The 17,971-nt window shown below is 42.9% G+C and overlaps 1 protein-coding gene across 1 annotated transcript; it reads right to left on the reverse strand.

Annotated features, from left to right (window-relative positions):
• Positions 1-2,389: 2,389 nt before the first annotated feature.
• Positions 2,390-17,613, reverse strand: LOC138768737 (interferon regulatory factor 3-like). The gene is made up of 11 exons (XM_069946692.1): positions 17,479-17,613; positions 16,382-16,566; positions 14,590-14,755; positions 12,979-13,082; positions 11,412-11,545; positions 11,161-11,239; positions 11,055-11,103; positions 9,944-10,063; positions 6,106-6,471; positions 2,896-3,014; positions 2,390-2,554 (listed from the first exon to the last, which is right to left on the reverse strand). Exons 2-11 carry the CDS (start codon positions 16,544-16,546, stop codon positions 2,390-2,392), a joined length of 1,467 nt encoding a protein of 488 aa, XP_069802793.1. The 5' UTR covers positions 16,547-16,566; positions 17,479-17,613.
• Positions 17,614-17,971: the final 358 nt, after the last annotated feature.

The following is a 17,971-nucleotide window of genomic DNA, read 5'->3' on the forward strand; positions in this document are numbered from 1 at the left end:
TCTATGCAGCATAGATCTCAATGAGAGATCAGTGCACTTATACTAGAAGTCCCCCAGGGGGAATAACCCTAACCCCAGGGGGGCTTCTAGTATAAGTGAGTATAAGTGTAAAAGGAAAAAAGTGTTATTAATAAAAAGCCCCCTCCCCTAATAATAGTTTGAATCACCCCCCTTTTCCCATGTTATAAAAAATAAATAAATATATATATATATATATATATATATATATATATATATATATATATATATATATATATATATAAAACCAGTGGGCACCGCTATAATTAGAAGAGTGCTAGACCAATGCATATAAATGACACAAACCCAAAAAGAACAAAAAGCATATGCACAAATAGGTAGCACATCACAAAAATACTTTATTATAATATAGACACAAGTACAAAAATAACACTAAATAGTTTATGCAGGGGTATAGCAAGGAGGGAGACAAACCCCAATACCACTCTACATTAAAAACAATTAAAATGTCCAACATAAAATGTCCACATAACCGGACTTATGTGGACATTTTAATAGTTTTTATTGTAGAGTGGTATTGGGGGTTGTCTCCCTCCTTGCTATACCCCTGCATAAACTATTTAGTGTTATTTTTGTACTTGTGTCTATATTATAATAAAGTATTTTTGTGATGCGCTACCTATTTGTGCATATGCTTTTTGTTCTTTTTGGGTTTATAAAAAATAAACATGTTTGCTATCGCCGCGTCCGTAATCGCCCAAACTATTAATTAATCACATTCCGGATCTTGTACAGTAAACAGCTTAAGCGCCCAAAAAATCCCAAAGTGCAAAATTGCATATTTTTGGTCGTATCAAATCCAGTAAAATTGTAATAAAAAGCGATTCAAATGTCGCATATGCGCAATCAAGGTACCGATAGAAAGAACACATCATGGCGCAAAAAATGTCACCTCACACAGACCCATAGACCAAAGGATAAAAGCGCTATAAGCCTGGGAATGGAGCGACTTTAAGGAACATATATTTGTTAACAATGGCTTGAATTTTTTACAGGCCATCCGATACAATGAAAGTTATACATGTTATATATCGTTGTAACCGTAACGACTTGAGGAACATATATAACAAGTCAGTTTTACCCCAGGGTGAATGGCGTAAAAACGAAAAAAAAAAAACATATAAGAAATGCGTTTTTTTTTTTTCAATTTCACCACCCATTGAATTTTTTTCTACTTTCGCAGTGTACTTTATGAAAAAATTCAGCTTGTCATTGTAAAGTACAATTAGTGGCGCAAAAAATAAGGACTCAGGTGGGTTTCTAGGTGAAAAAAATGCAAGTGCTATGGCCTTTTAAGCACAAGGAGGGAAAAACGAAAACGCAAAAATTGAAATTTGCCCGGTCCTCTAAGGGTTAAGGTGGGCCCAGTGCACTGGTACTGGTGAACTGGGAAACACTCAGCCTATGCTCTGAGTTGGCCTAATTTCCAATGAAGAATCCAGCACGGGTGGTGGGAACTGGACGGCGGTTAAAAAAAAAAAAAAGAACCGTGTCGCGATCTACGCATCAGCGCCGATCAGGTTATATGAAAAAATGTTTTATGTACGCCAAGTGGTAGATTCTTATTAAAGTGCTCTATACACAGTATTATGCTATTTGCTAAGCATCTGGCACATAGGCTTGAGCCGCTGGTTGGAAACCCCTGTCATGTCCTGCAGTTTAGATGATCCCTTTCAAACTTACACATGTACCCAATAGCAGACAGCAAGATGGTCAACGACATTCAAGTAATGTTTGTGTTTTTTTCTGGATCCATCAACTCAAATGAATTCATAAGGAGTTATGATGATTCGGATGGCTAAGGCCATGTTTACACATAGCATTTCATTAGTTGCAATATGGATAAAATTCTAGTCCAATGACTAGAAATGGGTGAATCTGAATGTTATCCAAGCTGGATCCATCCCTAGCAGACCTCAGATGTCATACAGGAGTTTTCATGGCAGCTGGAGCACATTAAAAGCCAAATGAATCAATGGCTGAATCTCAAGATGCATTCCTCCTCCCTCCCCCTCCCTACCTTTATTAATTGAGATACAGAATTGACTGACTGAGGGGAGCGGTGGGGGAGGGAGGAGGCATGCATGCTAATGGTCCTTTTAGACCTGATATTTTTTTAAATCATTTCGTCTTAACAGTCTGTAATGTGTCAAAGCAAAAATGATCAGTTGAACAATGATCAAACAATAGACGATCCCTTGAAAGATTCTTAATCTATACCATGTGACATGGCAAGAGCCCAACAGCAATGGCTTTGTCTACTGTACAACGGGACTTTATTCCTTTTTATTTAGTGAATGTTATGTCACCTTATACATTAACATGTGAGAGATGCATAGAATTAGTTAATCTATTCCCAGTCCATCATGTCTTCGATGCTCCTCAGGAGGGTCAGCAGGTTATTTGTACTGGATAAGGAGTCTGAGATTTCCAGCTTTATGTCGCTATTTGTTAGAGAAGATGCTCCGGTGCTGTAACTTAACTCATGAAGAAGACGCATTGTAACAGGGGTCACCTACAATAAAGAGAAGTAGAGGGATAAGATATAGAGGACAACTGGTAAAATATGGGATGTTGGTCCCATTCAAGACGACTCATACAGCAGCTGATAAGTCCTGGACTTGGGACTTGTTTTTTAATTAGAAGTAATTTATAAATCTTTATAACTTTTGACACCAGTTGATTTAAAAATATATTTTTTTCCTCTGGAATGACCCTTTTTTTTAATAAATGAATTTAATAATTTTCAGTAGAGTGCCCCTTTAACTCATTGGAGCATGCTGTCTCCTGCAAGCACACCTAATATACATTAGATTATATTAGTATGTCATTATAAAGAATAGAGTTTCCATTCACCTGCACCATGATGTATTTCTTCTCCCATGGTTTGTCATCCGGCCATTCTTTTCCAAGACAAATCCAGATTGAATACTCCGGAGAGTTTTTTCTTCGTTGTTCTATAAAGTCAATCAATTCTGGAAAGAAGACAAATGATGTTAGGTATATCTGCTTCCACACATACTGCATGTTCTACCTGGATTAGGTTATAACCCAATCCCTGGTAGTGATTCTATTAGGATTTAGAAGACAATTGCAGGATATCAAGACGCACCATGTTCAGAGTGCTCTAAAGCCTGGCAGACCTCATGCTGTTCGGGATGGGGTATAACTAAACTCTGCAATGTATGTCAATGTCAGGTCAGATAACTGGGGGAAAGACAGGCCCTGGATCTCACAGACTGGTATATGAATTACTATAGTGGATTTACTATTTAATAAATTGCAACTCAACCAGAAGACTGCTGGGCCAAGCCTTGTCTATGCAGGCACAATGGGAATTATATAAAGCAGGAAGGCTCCCCATCGCAATGTGTTCCAGCATTACTAACATTAAGGGAGGCATTTATTAAGTCCGGCGTTTTTTACGCCTGACGTAAAAATGCCCCCGCAGCTCCGGCGCTACGGAGATTTATGTAGAGGCGGACTGCCTCTACATAAATCCCGTGTGCGCCGTTGCGCACCGCCGAAAACCTACGCCAGCTGAGGACTGGAGTAGGTTTTCGGCGTACATTTTGGCGGAACGGATGATAAATCGCGCGGACTCTTGAGTCCGCGCCCTCCGTTCCGCCCACTTTCCGCCCCCTGGCGTACTCGGCGGAAAGTGCCGATTTGCGAATATTTTATTCGCAAATCGGCCATTTGCGTATAAAAAAATACGCAAATCGGCACTTTCCGCCGAAAATCATCCGTTCGCCGGATGATACATGTGGCCCTAAGTCTTTTTGTCAGTACTTGTAGCCAAAACCACGAGTGGAAACGAGAGAAAGTCTATAATGGAAAGATTTGAATTATTTTTGGTGTTTTTGACCCACTCCTGATTTCGAACCAAATAACGATCAAAATACAATAAGGAAAATTTATTAAGGGTTTATTAATTGGATTTTTCACCCATTTTTGATCTAACTTCTATTTATGATCCAGTATTTGACGGGTGATTATTTTTTAGATGCAACTTTTTTTTAATCTGCCTGTTATGAGTATTCACCAAAAGGTTTGCATAATCCGGGATTGGCACCCAATTTATCATTTGCGGCTTTGTGCAACTTTTTCAAAAGTCACACAAACAGGTGCAGGCCTATGTCTGGTCAGTACCAGGTGAATAGGCTTGTGCAATTTTTGAGTTTTTGCAACTTTTTGGGGGGCTTTTTACTTCTACTTTATGTCGTCACTAGAGATGAGCGAACCTGGAGCATGCTCGAGTCGATCCGAACCCGAACTTTCGGCATTTGATTAGCGGTGGCTGCTGAAGTTGGATAAAGCCCTAAGGCTATGTGGAAATCATGGATATAGTCATTGGCTGTATCCATGTTTTCCAGACAACCTTAGAGCTTTATCCAAATTCAGCAGCCACCGCTAATTAAATACCGAACGTTCGGGTTCGGATCAACCCGAACCCAGTTTGCTCATCTCTAGTCATCACTATGACAGCGCTACATTTTAATAAATCAGTCACAAGATATTGGAACAAAATATACACCAATTTCCAGTAGAAGAGTCACACAAATTATACTCCTTAGTAAATGTCCCTCTATGTGTGTAGTCCTACTGGTGAGCAACCTAGAAATAGTGGCCAACATGTTTTTAGGAGAAAGTTCGCTTTTATGTTACATCTCTAATAAGTTGTCAACTTCTACTATAAAGTGGAGTCCACACACAGCCAAAATTCACCACTGTTAGGGAAAACCACACAAACTGTCAGCAGCATGTGGTCAAAACATGGCAGCCATTTGGTGCACAAGTATGCTGGCAAACCTATGTGCCAAGCGTCTGCCGCATGTGGTCGAGGAATCTAATCTAATGGTACTACAAACTGGATAATGGGTAAAAGCTTTGGCAAGAGTGCCGGAACCCCAACAGACCTCATTAAAGTCAATGACGTCCATTTGGTACTGATTGTATCTGGCGTCCAACAGATCTGCCATTGCTATTTTTTCCAATGATAGAGCAGAACAACAGAACAAGATATGCAGGTGTGATTAGAGAGGAGCGTGCTCAAGTCCAATCGTTTGGCATCTGATTATTGGTGGCCAAAGAAGTTGGATGCAGCCCTAGGGGGTTCTGGGAAACATGGATACAGCCATACACTGTATCCATGTTTTCCTGGCAGCCATAGGGCTGTACTCCACTTCTCTAGGCATTGGGAGTCAAATGCTGAGGGTTCGGATGAACCCAAACGTTCAGCAAGTTCGCTCATCACTCATTTTCTTAAAGGGAACCATTCACCCCGTGGCCCCCGTTAGAAACAGACAAACAGTTACATAAAGGTCAATATACTTACCATATCGCTCCCGGTCCCGTCCCGGATCTCGTTGTTGACACGGAGAAATCGCCGATTCTTCTTCTCGCGCCCATTATGGTAATGAGCGCCGCCGGCCCGAAGTCCAGCCTTCTCCCCGCCTCCGACACTTGATTGACGCCGGGTCTTCTTCCTCCTCGTCTTCTTTCTTCTCGCCGGATCCCGCGCAGGCGCCGTGACGGTCGTTTTCGGCGCATGCGCAGTTCACAATTGAAGCCGCTCCACAGCTTCAATGTTTACTGCGCGTGCGCCGATTGTCAGAGCTGAATCGACGTGTTGGACTTCGCGCATGCGCGGTACACAGGAACGTCACGAGCACGTATCCTGTTTACCGCGCAGGCGCAGAAGAGATGACGAGACCTTCGCAACGGCGCCTGCGCGGGAATTCGTGAGGAGACTGAAGACTGAAGACGTCAATCAAGTTCCAGGAGGCGTGGATGGGCGGCGACGAGAAGAGGACCTCATGAATAAGTTGGACTCGTCCGTCATTTCCTATGGACGTTGGACTCATCTCAGCTCATTACCATAATGGGCGGGAGAAGAAGAATCGGCGATTTCTCCGTGTCAACAACGAGATCCGGGACGGGACCGGGAGCGATATGGTAAGTATATTGACCTTTATGTAACTGTTTGTCTGTTTCTAACGGGGGCCACGGGGTGAATGGTTCCCTTTAAGTTGCCCACCCTACAAGCCATAAAGAATTGTCTACCTGTAATAAACTGCTGAATGCTGTACAGGATGGTGTACTCCGTTTTGTCGATCTGGTTTGGGATTTTTGTGTTTGGTGCATTTGACATACTCCAATAACTCCTACAAGAGCCGAACCTCCTAGCACATATGACTCCTTCTCGGACTTCCACCAGAGTCCCTTGCTTCAGGCTTGTCAGGAGACTGTTTACTGCTTCGATTAATAGCTGATCAGACACCACAGATGCCGGCTGCGGCAGAAAAACACGGGCCAAGTTGTCATCCCGACCTCGCTGTTCAGCAGTGATGTAGAATCCATGCGGGTTTGTCACCATTGTGGTCTGAACCAGTTTTCCTCGGTAATAGATTTTTACTTCAAAATCAGTTTCTGTTGTAAATAAACACACAAAAATAATAATTTTGTAGGCACAAGAAACAAAAACATTTGGGGTATATGCCATTTTTGTTAAACTTTTTAGTCATTTTGGCTGTATTTTAACAATTTTTTGGGCTACAGCAAAAGCTATAATCCAAAACACTGCTATCCTAATTTAGGAGGTATTTACAGCACAAAATATGGCCATATTTTAGCCCAAAATAGGGCTCGACGTTTATTTTTACTGCAACAATTACAGCTGTAAAATGAATGTCTCTAATATAAAATAGTAGTTTTTTCACTTGTTTTTGTTCTGTTTTGGATAATAATTATGACCTAAATACTGAGAGTTGCTGCGTCTGGCTCTCTTATTGTAGGCACTCATAAATGAGCACAGTTAAAAAATGCAGCGCTCTGATTGGCAGAGCAAGGAACCGTTGGCTCCCCTTTCTGCCAATCACTCTTGTTGCTGCAGGCGGCATTATATCTCCGGCCACAAGAGGCCACTCTCTCTCCAGCTCCCGATGTGCGAGTAACATCACCCATGCATTCAAAGGGAAGAGAGATTTTTTTTATTTTTTATTTTAGAAAGGGGGATGCTTACTGTGACGTTACCTACATGGGTGATATTATTTGCCAAGAGGGTCAAAAACTAACAGGAGGAACGCCAACATGGGGAAGAGAGCTGCCTATACTGGTGATATTATTGAGCTTGGGGCGCAACAAACATAGGGACTACCTACATTGGGGGGAGGTGGCTACCTACAGGGGAATTACCTACTTAAAGGATCCTTTTTACTAGGGGGGCTAACTACTAGTGGTGGTGCCTACATGGGGAATATACACCTCCTATAAGTCACTGGATAAAGATTGATTTCATTATGTTGAGTCTGCAGTGAATGTGTTGCCCTGGTATCTACGATTATATGGGCACTGTATAGGGGGATAGTGTCCTTAGTATTGAATAGGATTTGATTCAGTAATAGTATGGTGGCTCAAAATTAACCCCCAAAATGGACGGAAAGCTCTTTGTTCCTTTTTGTTCAGCTGTTTTTGGGCCTCGTTTTGTAAAACCAGACATTTTAAGTTTCAAAAAAATTCCCAAAATACTGCATGTGAACATGTGCCACAATTGGTGGGCTTTATACCACCATAAACAGTCTGAGGCTATGCTCATACACGTTTTTCAGTCCCACTTTGAACCATAAACAGCTGAAGAAAAAAAGACCAAAAGGAAATAGCTGTCTAATAAGAGGAAACAACTAAAAATAAATTTTAAAAAATGGCGTGTGAGCATAGCCTGCGTCTAGTGAGGAACTTCTGGGAAGCTACAGAAAATTTTCGTTTTTCATCACTTCTGTTTTCTATTATAAAAATGTTAACACCTCTTCAAGTGCGGGATTCCGGTAACACATATATACCGGGGAACAACGATTGATCAGTGTAGTTTTACCTAGGTGAAGCCATGCTTTAGGCCTTATTCACACGTTCAATAATAATGTCTAGTCCTGAAACAACCCGCTAAAAATTACGGATTGGACATGCGTATTGCATCCGTATTTCCTTAAATCCATTTTTACTACTGACTGCTTTATACGTGTTAAAGGGGCAGTGCGGCGCTAAACAATTATTCACTAAATAACACTTATTACAAAGTTATACAACTTTGTAATGTATGTTATGTTAGTGAATCGCCCCCTTCCCCGTGTTTTCCCCCACCCACACCAGACCCGGAAGTGTAGTGTTCTATACATACCTGCCTCTAGCCGACCCCGTCCGCCATCTTGTGCCATGACGTCATCTTCGGACGGATGCCCGAACCGCTCCAACCGTCCCTAGTGCCGGTCGCCCTCTGCCGCGTCATCAGCGCGACATGCGCCATCAGCTGCCCAATCGCAGCTGAGTAGCTGATGACGCGGCAGAGGGCGGCCGGCCGTCCGTCCGAAGATGACGTCATGGCACAAGATGGCGGACGGGGTCGGCTAGCGGCAGGTATGTATAGAACACTACACTTCCGGGTCTGGTGTGGGTGGGGTTGTATAACTTTGTAATGTGTGTTATTTAGTGAATAATTGTTTAGCGCCGCACTACCCCTTTAATAAAGTTGAGTAGGTAAAAAAATAGCACCATTTTGCCCAACCCCTAAAATAAGTCACATGATCGCTTGTCAGCCTGTGGTTGCTTAGAAACAGAACCTTGTGACCTATGAGTCATCTGTATTTTTTTACGGAAATATGGATGTTGCAATCCGTAAACAATTGATTTCAATGAGAGGATCCGTAAAAAAAATCTGGGTCCGCACTTTTTTCGCCATTGATTTTCATCTGTGTCATCTACTGATGTGTGTGAATAGCTCAATAGACATCAATGTGCGCTAACTCGGATACGGAAATACGGATCCGTGAATTACGGGACGTTTGAATAAGGCCTTAGGGTTTGACAAGATTCTGGGAATCTTACTGTCAGCTAGCGGGTGGACTACAAAGTATTAAATCCCAATTATTGTACTACGTGAATCATATTTATCAAAGGGCTACTTTGCTGTAAGATTGTTGCTTTATATATAAGTATATGTTTTTTATTCATAGGTGCCAGTGTAGTAGCTCCCCCACTGGCTACCCCGCATCTCACCAATCAAACATTAATAATGTATCCTGTCCATAGGCCATTAATGTTAAAAACCCAGAAAACCCCTTGAAGTGAATTATATCTACTCAGTTAGCTATTGTGTGAACCAAGTTTTCTCAAAAAATTTTAATCCACCAAAAAACATGGGGAAGAGACATATATGACTAGTGAGGGCCGAGCATTATGTGTGACATTTTAGTTCTGTATACTTTTATATGACTTTTTAGTCTTTTGCTGTGGACAAGATACTAATCTCAAAGCCCCCAATACAATGACACTATTGAGTTCTTTAGTGACTGGACTATAACAATTCATGTATGGCCAGGAGTGTCCACCCCCATTCAGTATGAAGATCACTTTAAATGTAGGGTGCAATGTATCAGGATACAATAGTTTTGGGAAACTTTGTTCTCCAGAGAACTGATCTCTGTCCCAGCCTAAATCCCTCTTTCTTCTATTGTTACAAGCTGGGCTTAGTGCCCTCGAGGAGTATAAGGTTAGTAAATGGGGGGCCACCAGCATATAGACCTGTTGAATTTAAATGGCATTCCCGTGAATAAGACTTATCCCCTCTTAGCAGTAAGTGTGTGATCGTTGGGGGTCTGGACCCCTAATGATCCTGAGAATGGGGACCAGAGTCTTCAGTCGAAACAGAGCAGCAGTCCCATGCGTGCCACTTTATTCCACCACCCTATTCCCTGTATATGGGAACGTCCAGGGATTGCCGACTTTCTCTGACATGACCATCCTGGCAGGTTTTTATCCACTACTCAAAGGCCACAAAATCAAATGCTGCAACGTTTTTTCAAGCTCCTCCCATTAGCATTATAATAAGATAATATAATAATATTCTTACGAAAGGAATTGTAGCTGAAATGTTGAAGGATCTTTTGCTGGAAACTCTCCTGGTCTTCAGCTGGTTGGGGCCCAACTTGTCCTATGAAAAAGAAATCATTGATCGTATGAGGATAAAATTCTAATCACATTACAACATTGGAACCTGCTGCCTAAGGGCTCATTCACACCTTCAGTATTGTTATTATCATTGAAAAACATTGCCGACACATTGAGGTGGTTTTAGTAGCATTTTCTGTTTTTTATGTGCATTAAGAATTTTTTAATATGCAGCATTCTCTCACAGAGGCATTTTGCATATTGTAGTTGTTTGATCAGGGCCTTAAAGGGGAATTCCGGCGTCAGGCCAAAAAATTATTCCGGGCTGGGGGAACATAAAAAAGAAGTCGTATTCACTTGTCCCAGTGCCTGCGCAGTGCCGTGTCCCGCTCCTGGACCCCAGCTGGCTGTCTTCTTAGCTCCTATTCGGCTATGTCACGACCCGATTGAGGAGTGCCCCACTCAACCAGTCAGTGATGGGTGCGGGACACCACAGTTTCCTGTAGTTCTTGACCAGGTTTGCAGACACTGCAGCAGGGATTGTGTCCCACTCCTTCATACACATCTTCTCCAGATCTTTCAGGTCTCGGGCCGTCTTGAAATGCTTCTTATGGAGCCCCCCTTAGTTGCCCTGGTTGTGGGGCAAAGTCTTGTAATACATGGCCCCATCCATCCTCCCTTCAGTATGGTGTAGTCGTCCTGTCCCCTTTGCAGAAGAGTACCCCCAAAGTATGATGTGCCCACCCCATGCTACGACCAGGTTTATGGGGTTGTACTTATCCTTCTTCTTCCTCCAAAGTGGCGACTGGAGTTGATACCAAAGAGTTCTATTTTGTCTCCTCTGACCACATGACCTTCTCCCATGCCTCCTCTGGATCATCCCGATGGTCATTGATGAATTTCAAATGGGCCTGGACATGTGCTGGGGTGATCAGGGGGACCTTGTGTGCTCTGCAGGTATTTAATCCATGACGGTGTAGTGTGTTACTAACGGTAATATTTGAGACTGTGGTCCCAGCTCTCTTCAGGTCATTGATCAGGTCCTCCCATGTAGTTCTAAGATGATACCTGACCTTTCTCAGCGTCATCCTTAGCCAACGAGGCTAGATCTTGCATGGAGCCCTAGACCGAGGAAGACCAATGACAGTCTTTCTTCAATTTTATAATAATTGCACCAACAGATATTGCCTTCTCGCCAAGCTGCTCACCTATTGTCCTGTAGCCCATCCCAGCCTTATGCAGGTCTACAATTTTGTACCTGGTGTTAGACAGCTCTTTGGTCTTGGCCATGGTGGAGAAGTGATTGATTGTGTGGACAGGTGTTTTGTGTGTGTGATATGGGTACATTGTGTGTGTGTGTGTGTTATGGGTACAGTGTATGCTACAATCAGTGCACACTCCAAGTTATGAAGAAATCATTGCTTTTCTACCATAATCTGTTTAGGACTCCAGATGAACCAGTAAAAAGTAAATGCAGAATATACAAGGGAATCAGTAATAAATCGTAGTTACCTTCTCCCTCTTGGTAAAGATCCAGATTCTCTAGCTCCTCAAAAAGATCCCTCTGCGCAGGGCAAACAATGATAACCGGATAAGAAGTATGACAGTATGATGTACATAGCACACACGACAACTAAGTCTACAGCCTTCAACACCAGTGTACATTATAGCGCTGATAATAAACTTCAAGCTGCATTATATCCCAGAGCTGCATTCATAACTATGCAAGTTGTTGACGGAAACAGTCAGCAAGCTTGTTGTCAGACACATCCCTAATACTTTAGTTGAACTCCTTTAAGGGAATAGCGAGTTTTTCCTACATAAGATGACTTCAAAATGTCTGATCACAACCCTGTGCAGACAGAGGACCAACAGGTGGAAAATGTCAGCTCTGAAGCAAGCAGAACTGTAAATGCAGCCTAATACAGGTTGTATTTTAGGATTAGTACAACATAGGTAATATAATGTATATATACAGTGACTACATTAGCAGAACTGTGAGTGCAGCTCTGGAGTATAATACATGATGTATCTCAGGATCAGTACAGGATAAGTAATGTAATGTATATACACAAAGTGAGCACACCAGCAGAATAGTGAGTGCAGCTCTGGAGTATAATATAGAATGTAACTCAGGATCAGTACAGGATAAGTAATGTAATGTATGTACACAGTGACAGCACCAGCAGAATAGTGAGTGCAGCTCTGGAGTATAATACTGAATGTAACTCAGGATCAGTACAGGATAAGTAATGTAATGTTTATACACAGTGACCCCACCAGCAGAATAGTGAGTGCAGCTCTGGAGTATAATATAGAATGTAACTCAGGATCAGTACAGGATAAGTAATGTAATGTATATACACAGTGACCCCACAAGCAGAATAGTGAGTGCAGCTCTGGAGTATAATACATGATGTATCTCAGAATCAGTACAGGATAAGTAATGTAATGTATATACACAGTAAGCCCACCAGCAGAATAGTGAGTGCAGCTCTGAAGCATAATACAGGATCAGTAGAACATAAGTAGCTTTTTGTCACCCTCTAGCCTCAGTCAACACTCTAATATTCCTGGTGTGGGGGCTGTCACTGCAGATATACTCAATCTATCTCACCTAGGGATAATACCTTGTTTGACATTGTATCCCGCTCTCTGTGGACCAGGGATTTGGAATAGGTATGTTGGGTGTATTGTGCGCTTATGAATAATGCTTTATTGTGTTTAGCACCAGTTTTGCCCCATTAGGGAAGTGCTATGATCTGGGACTAGAATCTAGAATCAAGAGACCTGTAAGGCTACTCTGTCCCTTATGCTTTACACTGCATCTCTGATTGTATCAATTGGCTGCTAATATGCAGAAGGTCGGAAGGATGCCAGTGCCTGGAGAGCTCATACCCATTACAAGGGTAGAATTACTATACAGTAATGGGGACTGGGGAACTGACCTGAGGCAAAACGACCTTCAATAAGGAGCGATCACTGGATATAACTCACCGATGTTTTGTGAAGGTCTTGGTTGTTGGAGGAGTTCGGATGCAGATCTGGATTTGAGGTAGTGCTGTTATATTGTTCAGCGTGGATAGCTCCTTGTGCTGGAACTTAGACAAGAAATTTAGATTACTTTTATCATAAGACCCCTAGAGGGCATTATACCTTTAATGTTTTTGTGTCCCCCAGTAACCATAAGCCGCTATATTGATGCCTTCCCACTGGGCCAGTCACTACATCCATGCCTCCACCCTGTGCCAGTCTTTACATCCATGCCTCCACCCTGTGCCAGTCACTACATCCATGCCTCCACCCTGTGCCAGTCACTGCATCCATGCCTCCACCCTGTGCCAGTCACTACATCCATGCCTCCACACCGTGCCAGTCACTACATCCATGTCTCCACCCTGTGCCAGTCACTGCATCCATGCCTCCACACTGTGCCAGTCACTGCATCCATGCCTCCACCCTGTGCCAGTCACTACATCCATGTCTCCACTCTGTGCCAGTTACTACATCCATGCTTCCACACCGTGCCAGTCACTACATCCATGTCTCCACCCTGTGCCAGTCACTACATCCATGCCTCCTCTCTGTGCCAGTCACTTCATCCATGCCTCCACCCTGTGCCAGTTACTACATCCATGCCTCCACACCGTGCCAGTCACAACATCCATGTCTCCACCCTGTGCCAGTTACTACATCCATGCCTCCACACTGTGCCAGTCACTACATCCATGCCTCCACCCTGTGCCAGTCACTACATCCATGTCTCCACCCTGTGCCAGTTACTACATCCATGTCTCCACCCTGTGCCAGTCACTACATCCATGCCTTCACCCTGTGCCAGTAACTACATCCATGCCTCCACACCGTGCCAGTCACTACATCCATGCCTAGACCCTGTTCCAGTCACTACATCCATGCCTAGACCCTGTTCCAGTCACTACATCCATGCCTAGACCCTGTTCCAGTCACTACATCCATGCCTCCACCCTGTGCCAGTCACTATATCCATGCCTCCACCCTGTGCCAGTCACTACATCCATGTCTCCACCCTGTGCCAGTCACTACCTCCATGCCTCCACCCTGTGCCAGTCACTACATCTATGTCTCCACCCTGTGCCAGTCACTATATCCATGCCTCCACCCTGTGCCAGTCACTATATCCATGCCTCCTCTCTGTGCCAGTCACTACATTCATAGCTTCACCCTGTGTTGGTCACTATATCAACACGCCCACGTTGTGCCAGTCACTATATTAATGTCTCCACCCTGTGCCAGTCACTACATTGGTTTTCAACTCACTATAGAATACAATTCAGATTCCTCTTCTCCCTGTCTACCACCCTACCAGCGCTTCTGACAATGATCTCAGACAAACATCCTCCATCATCTGAAGTGCCCATTCCCGTCCCAAAAACTTCTTGTGTTGCCCCAGTTCTCTTAAAGGTGACACCCAGGAGAAGATTACTTTAGTTTTATTCCTAATATCCTGAGTTTTCACTACACCTCACATCCTTTTGGGCAGACGTATGATATACCTCAGCCAGTCTCCCTTTCTTGTACTATGTCCCTTTATTATAATGATGATGTAACCCATATAAGATATCTTACTGGTGATCTCATATATTTTGTGGGGATTCGCAGCATCTGAGCTGCGGTCTAGAATCATGTGGATTCCGTCCTTCCGAATCAGAGCAGAGCGAAAATTGCGTTTCCATCGCGCAGGATCAGGCTTTTCCGTCAGGGGGTCATAGCAACCACTGGCAATGGCCCAGGCCTGGAGAGACAAGGAGATATGGGTCACTTTGCTATTACAATACCTATTAGTCCACTATGGACCCATGATAAATAGAATGAATGAAGCACTGGCCTCATATACATCCAGCTTCCCATTCAGAGTGGGGAGTAAATAGAATGAATGAAACACTGGCCTCATATGCATCCAGCTTCCCATTCAGAGTGGGGAGTAAATAGAATGAATGAAGCACTGGCCTCATATACATCCAGCTTCCCATTCAAAGTGGGGAGTAAATAGAATGAATGAAGCACTGGCCTCATATACATCCAGCTTCCTATTCAGAGTGGGGAGTAAATAGCATGAATGAAGCACTGGCCTCATGTGCATACAGCTTTCCATTCAGAGTGGGAAGTAAATAGAATGAATGAAGCACTGGCCTCATATGCATCCAGCTTCCTATTCAGAATGGGGAGTAAATGGAATGAATGAAGCACTGGCCTCATGTGCATACAGCTTTCCATTCAGAATGGGGAGTAAATGGAATGAATGAAGCACTGGCCTCATATGCATCCAGCTTCCCATTCAGAGTGGGGAGTAAATAAAATGAATAAAGCACTGGCCTCATGTGCATAGAGCTTCCCATTCAGAGTGGGGAGTAAATGGAATGAATGAAGCACTGGCCTCATATGCATCCAGCTTCCCATTCAGAGTGGGGAGTAAATAGCATGAATGAAGCACTGGCCTCATATGCATCCAGCTTCCTATTCAGAATGGGGAGTAAATGGAATGAATGAAGCACTGGCCTCATGTGCATAGAGCTTCCCATTCAGATTGGGGAGTAAATGGAATGAATGAAGCACTGGCCTCATGTGCATACAGCTTTCCATTCAGAGTGGGAAGTAAATAGAATGAATGAAGCACTGGCCTCATATGCATCCAGCTTCCTATTCAGAATGGGGAGTAAATGGAATGAATGAAGCACTGGCCTCATGAGCATACTGCTTCCCATTCAGAGTGGGGAGTAAATAGAATGAATGAAGCACTGGCCTCATATGCATCCAGCTTCCCATTCAGAGTGGGGAGTAAATAAAATGAATGAAGCACTGGCCTCATGTGCATAGAGCTTCCCATTCAGAGTGGGGAGTAAATGGAATGAATGAAGCACTGGCCTCATATGCATCCAGCTTCCCATTCAGAGTGGGGAGTAAATAGCATGAATGAAGCACTGGCCTCATATGCATCCAGCTTCCTATTCAGAATGGGGAGTAAATGGAATGAATGAAGCACTGGCCTCATGTGCATAGAGCTTCCCATTCAGAGTGGGGAGTAAATGGAATGAATGAAGCACTGGCCTCATATGCATCCAGCTTCCCATTCAGAGTGGGGAGTAAATGGAATGAATGAAGCACTGGCCTCATGCGCATCCAGGGCACATCTCTTTTCCTATGCTTGTGGGGGTCTCAGTAGTAGACTGATCTGCTAGTTATATCTTGGGGGTTTGGGATAACAGCTTTTAGCAAATTTTTCACCTTTGCTTTCCAGTGGAAAATTTACATAAATAGGTAAAAAAAAAAAAAATGACCTTTTTATATACAGAAAAACCTGTGCAAATCTGTAAAATGTATAATAATCCGTAAATCATCACAAGTACAAATGTGATTTCACCTCGAAAATTTTAAAATCATCAAGGGAGCTGTCCTGCCTCAGCCCATGCTTCCACGGCACCCGGAATCGTGTGTGTTCGTGGTTCATCCATTCCAGTCCGGGATATATTTTGCCGTCAATCTGGCGGATCAGCCAAGGGATGATACGAGGCTTCGAGGAGCTCATGTTCCGAGCCAATGAGGAGCCTGGGGAGCAGAGAGAGAAATGAAAGCAATGACAATTACTTTGTAGCCTGAGGGTGCGTTCACACCTACAGGATCCGCAGCAGATTTGATGGTGCAGATTTGATGCTGTGTTCAGTTATTTAAATGAAATCTGCTGCGGATCTGCTGCAGATCAGCAGCAGAAAATCAGCTGCGGATCCTGTTGGTGTGAACGCACCATTAAAGGGATTTTACAGGGTTTTTATTAATCAAAAAATAAAAAAAACATCACTCCAACCCCCTCCCCCCGCACCGTGTTCCCATCCGGGCCTGCTACAATGATGTTACATAATACATTGATCATGTGACGCTACAGCCAGTCGCTGGTATCAGAAGACTCCTAGTATCTCTGCGACCACAGCGTCACGGCCATAAAAACCAGAACAAGGACAGGTCCACTTTTAGCTTATGTTCACATGTAGAATTATGCCTGAAAGGTGATCATTTAGTTTTTGTTCCGATTTTACACATTTTTTTGGGAAAATATACTTGACAGTTTACATTTACGGCTGTAGGAATATCATTGGTATATCATCTGTGATATCAAATTCTGTATTATTACATGCGATTTTGTTTCCGCCAACACGTATAATTTGTTCTACCCCGCAGGAATATGGTACATCAAATACAATGGAAATCGCACATGACGTAAACTCCTTGGAAACATTACCATCCATTCTACATTTCTACCATTATTTCTATTAATTCTTTTAATAAATAAAAAAAATTACATAGAAAGAAAAATAGAAAATAATAAAAAATAAAAAATCTTGTTAATGCAATAAAAAAAAGCAGAAAAGAGATACAGAATATTGTGTACATGATGGCCAATAATACCTGTGTAATATATGGATATATAAGTATTTGCCCCCTGAGAGGCTGGACAGTACTGACCTAATATATTGCAGCTTTTGAATCGCTCGGCTGGCACAGTCTGTCTAGGTTTCTCGTTGCCTGGAAAGTGAAAAGTGTTCTCTTTTATATGAGGCTAAGTTTCATTTTTGGGTCTCCTTGTTACTTCCTGCTCCTCCCCCATTGTGCTTTCCAGAAGCATCTTCAAGCCTCTAGGTGGCGATAAAGAGTCACTTTTAAAACATGAAACAAAAGATTTGCACAGATTCTGTGTTTCCAACTCATTCCTGGTTTTGTTAAAAAAAAAAAAAAAAGACTGAGGGACATACTATGTGGGACATAGTCGTGGCTGTCGTGATACACTTAGGATAATCTTCTCCCAGCTTGTTCTATTGATCAGTATGAACACCCAGACCCTGACTGATAAAAACTTTTTACATGCCAGTATACCTTTAAGAAACAGGAAGTAATGACATGACAGACACCCACCACACAGTAGGAACAAGCAATCACAAGTGTATGAATAAAGCCTAAT

The sequence above is a fragment of the Dendropsophus ebraccatus genome, chromosome 12 (genome assembly GCF_027789765.1).
Source record: "Dendropsophus ebraccatus isolate aDenEbr1 chromosome 12, aDenEbr1.pat, whole genome shotgun sequence".
Classification (NCBI taxonomy): Eukaryota; Metazoa; Chordata; class Amphibia; order Anura; family Hylidae; genus Dendropsophus; species Dendropsophus ebraccatus.

Excerpts from the sequence above, each read along its gene's own strand:
- LOC138768737 (XM_069946692.1), bottom strand. The coding sequence starts at position 16,546 with ATGAGCTCCTCGAAGCCTCGTATCATCCCTTGGCTGATCCGCCAGATT. Across the intron at positions 11,240-11,411 it reads GGAGTCCTAAACAGATTATG|GTACAAAATTGTAGACCTGC; the intron begins GTAGAAAAGCAA and ends GTCTAACACCAG. Across the intron at positions 11,104-11,160 it reads TTGGCGAGAAGGCAATATCT|GGCTCCATGCAAGATCTAGC; the intron begins GTTGGTGCAATT and ends TCCTCGGTCTAG.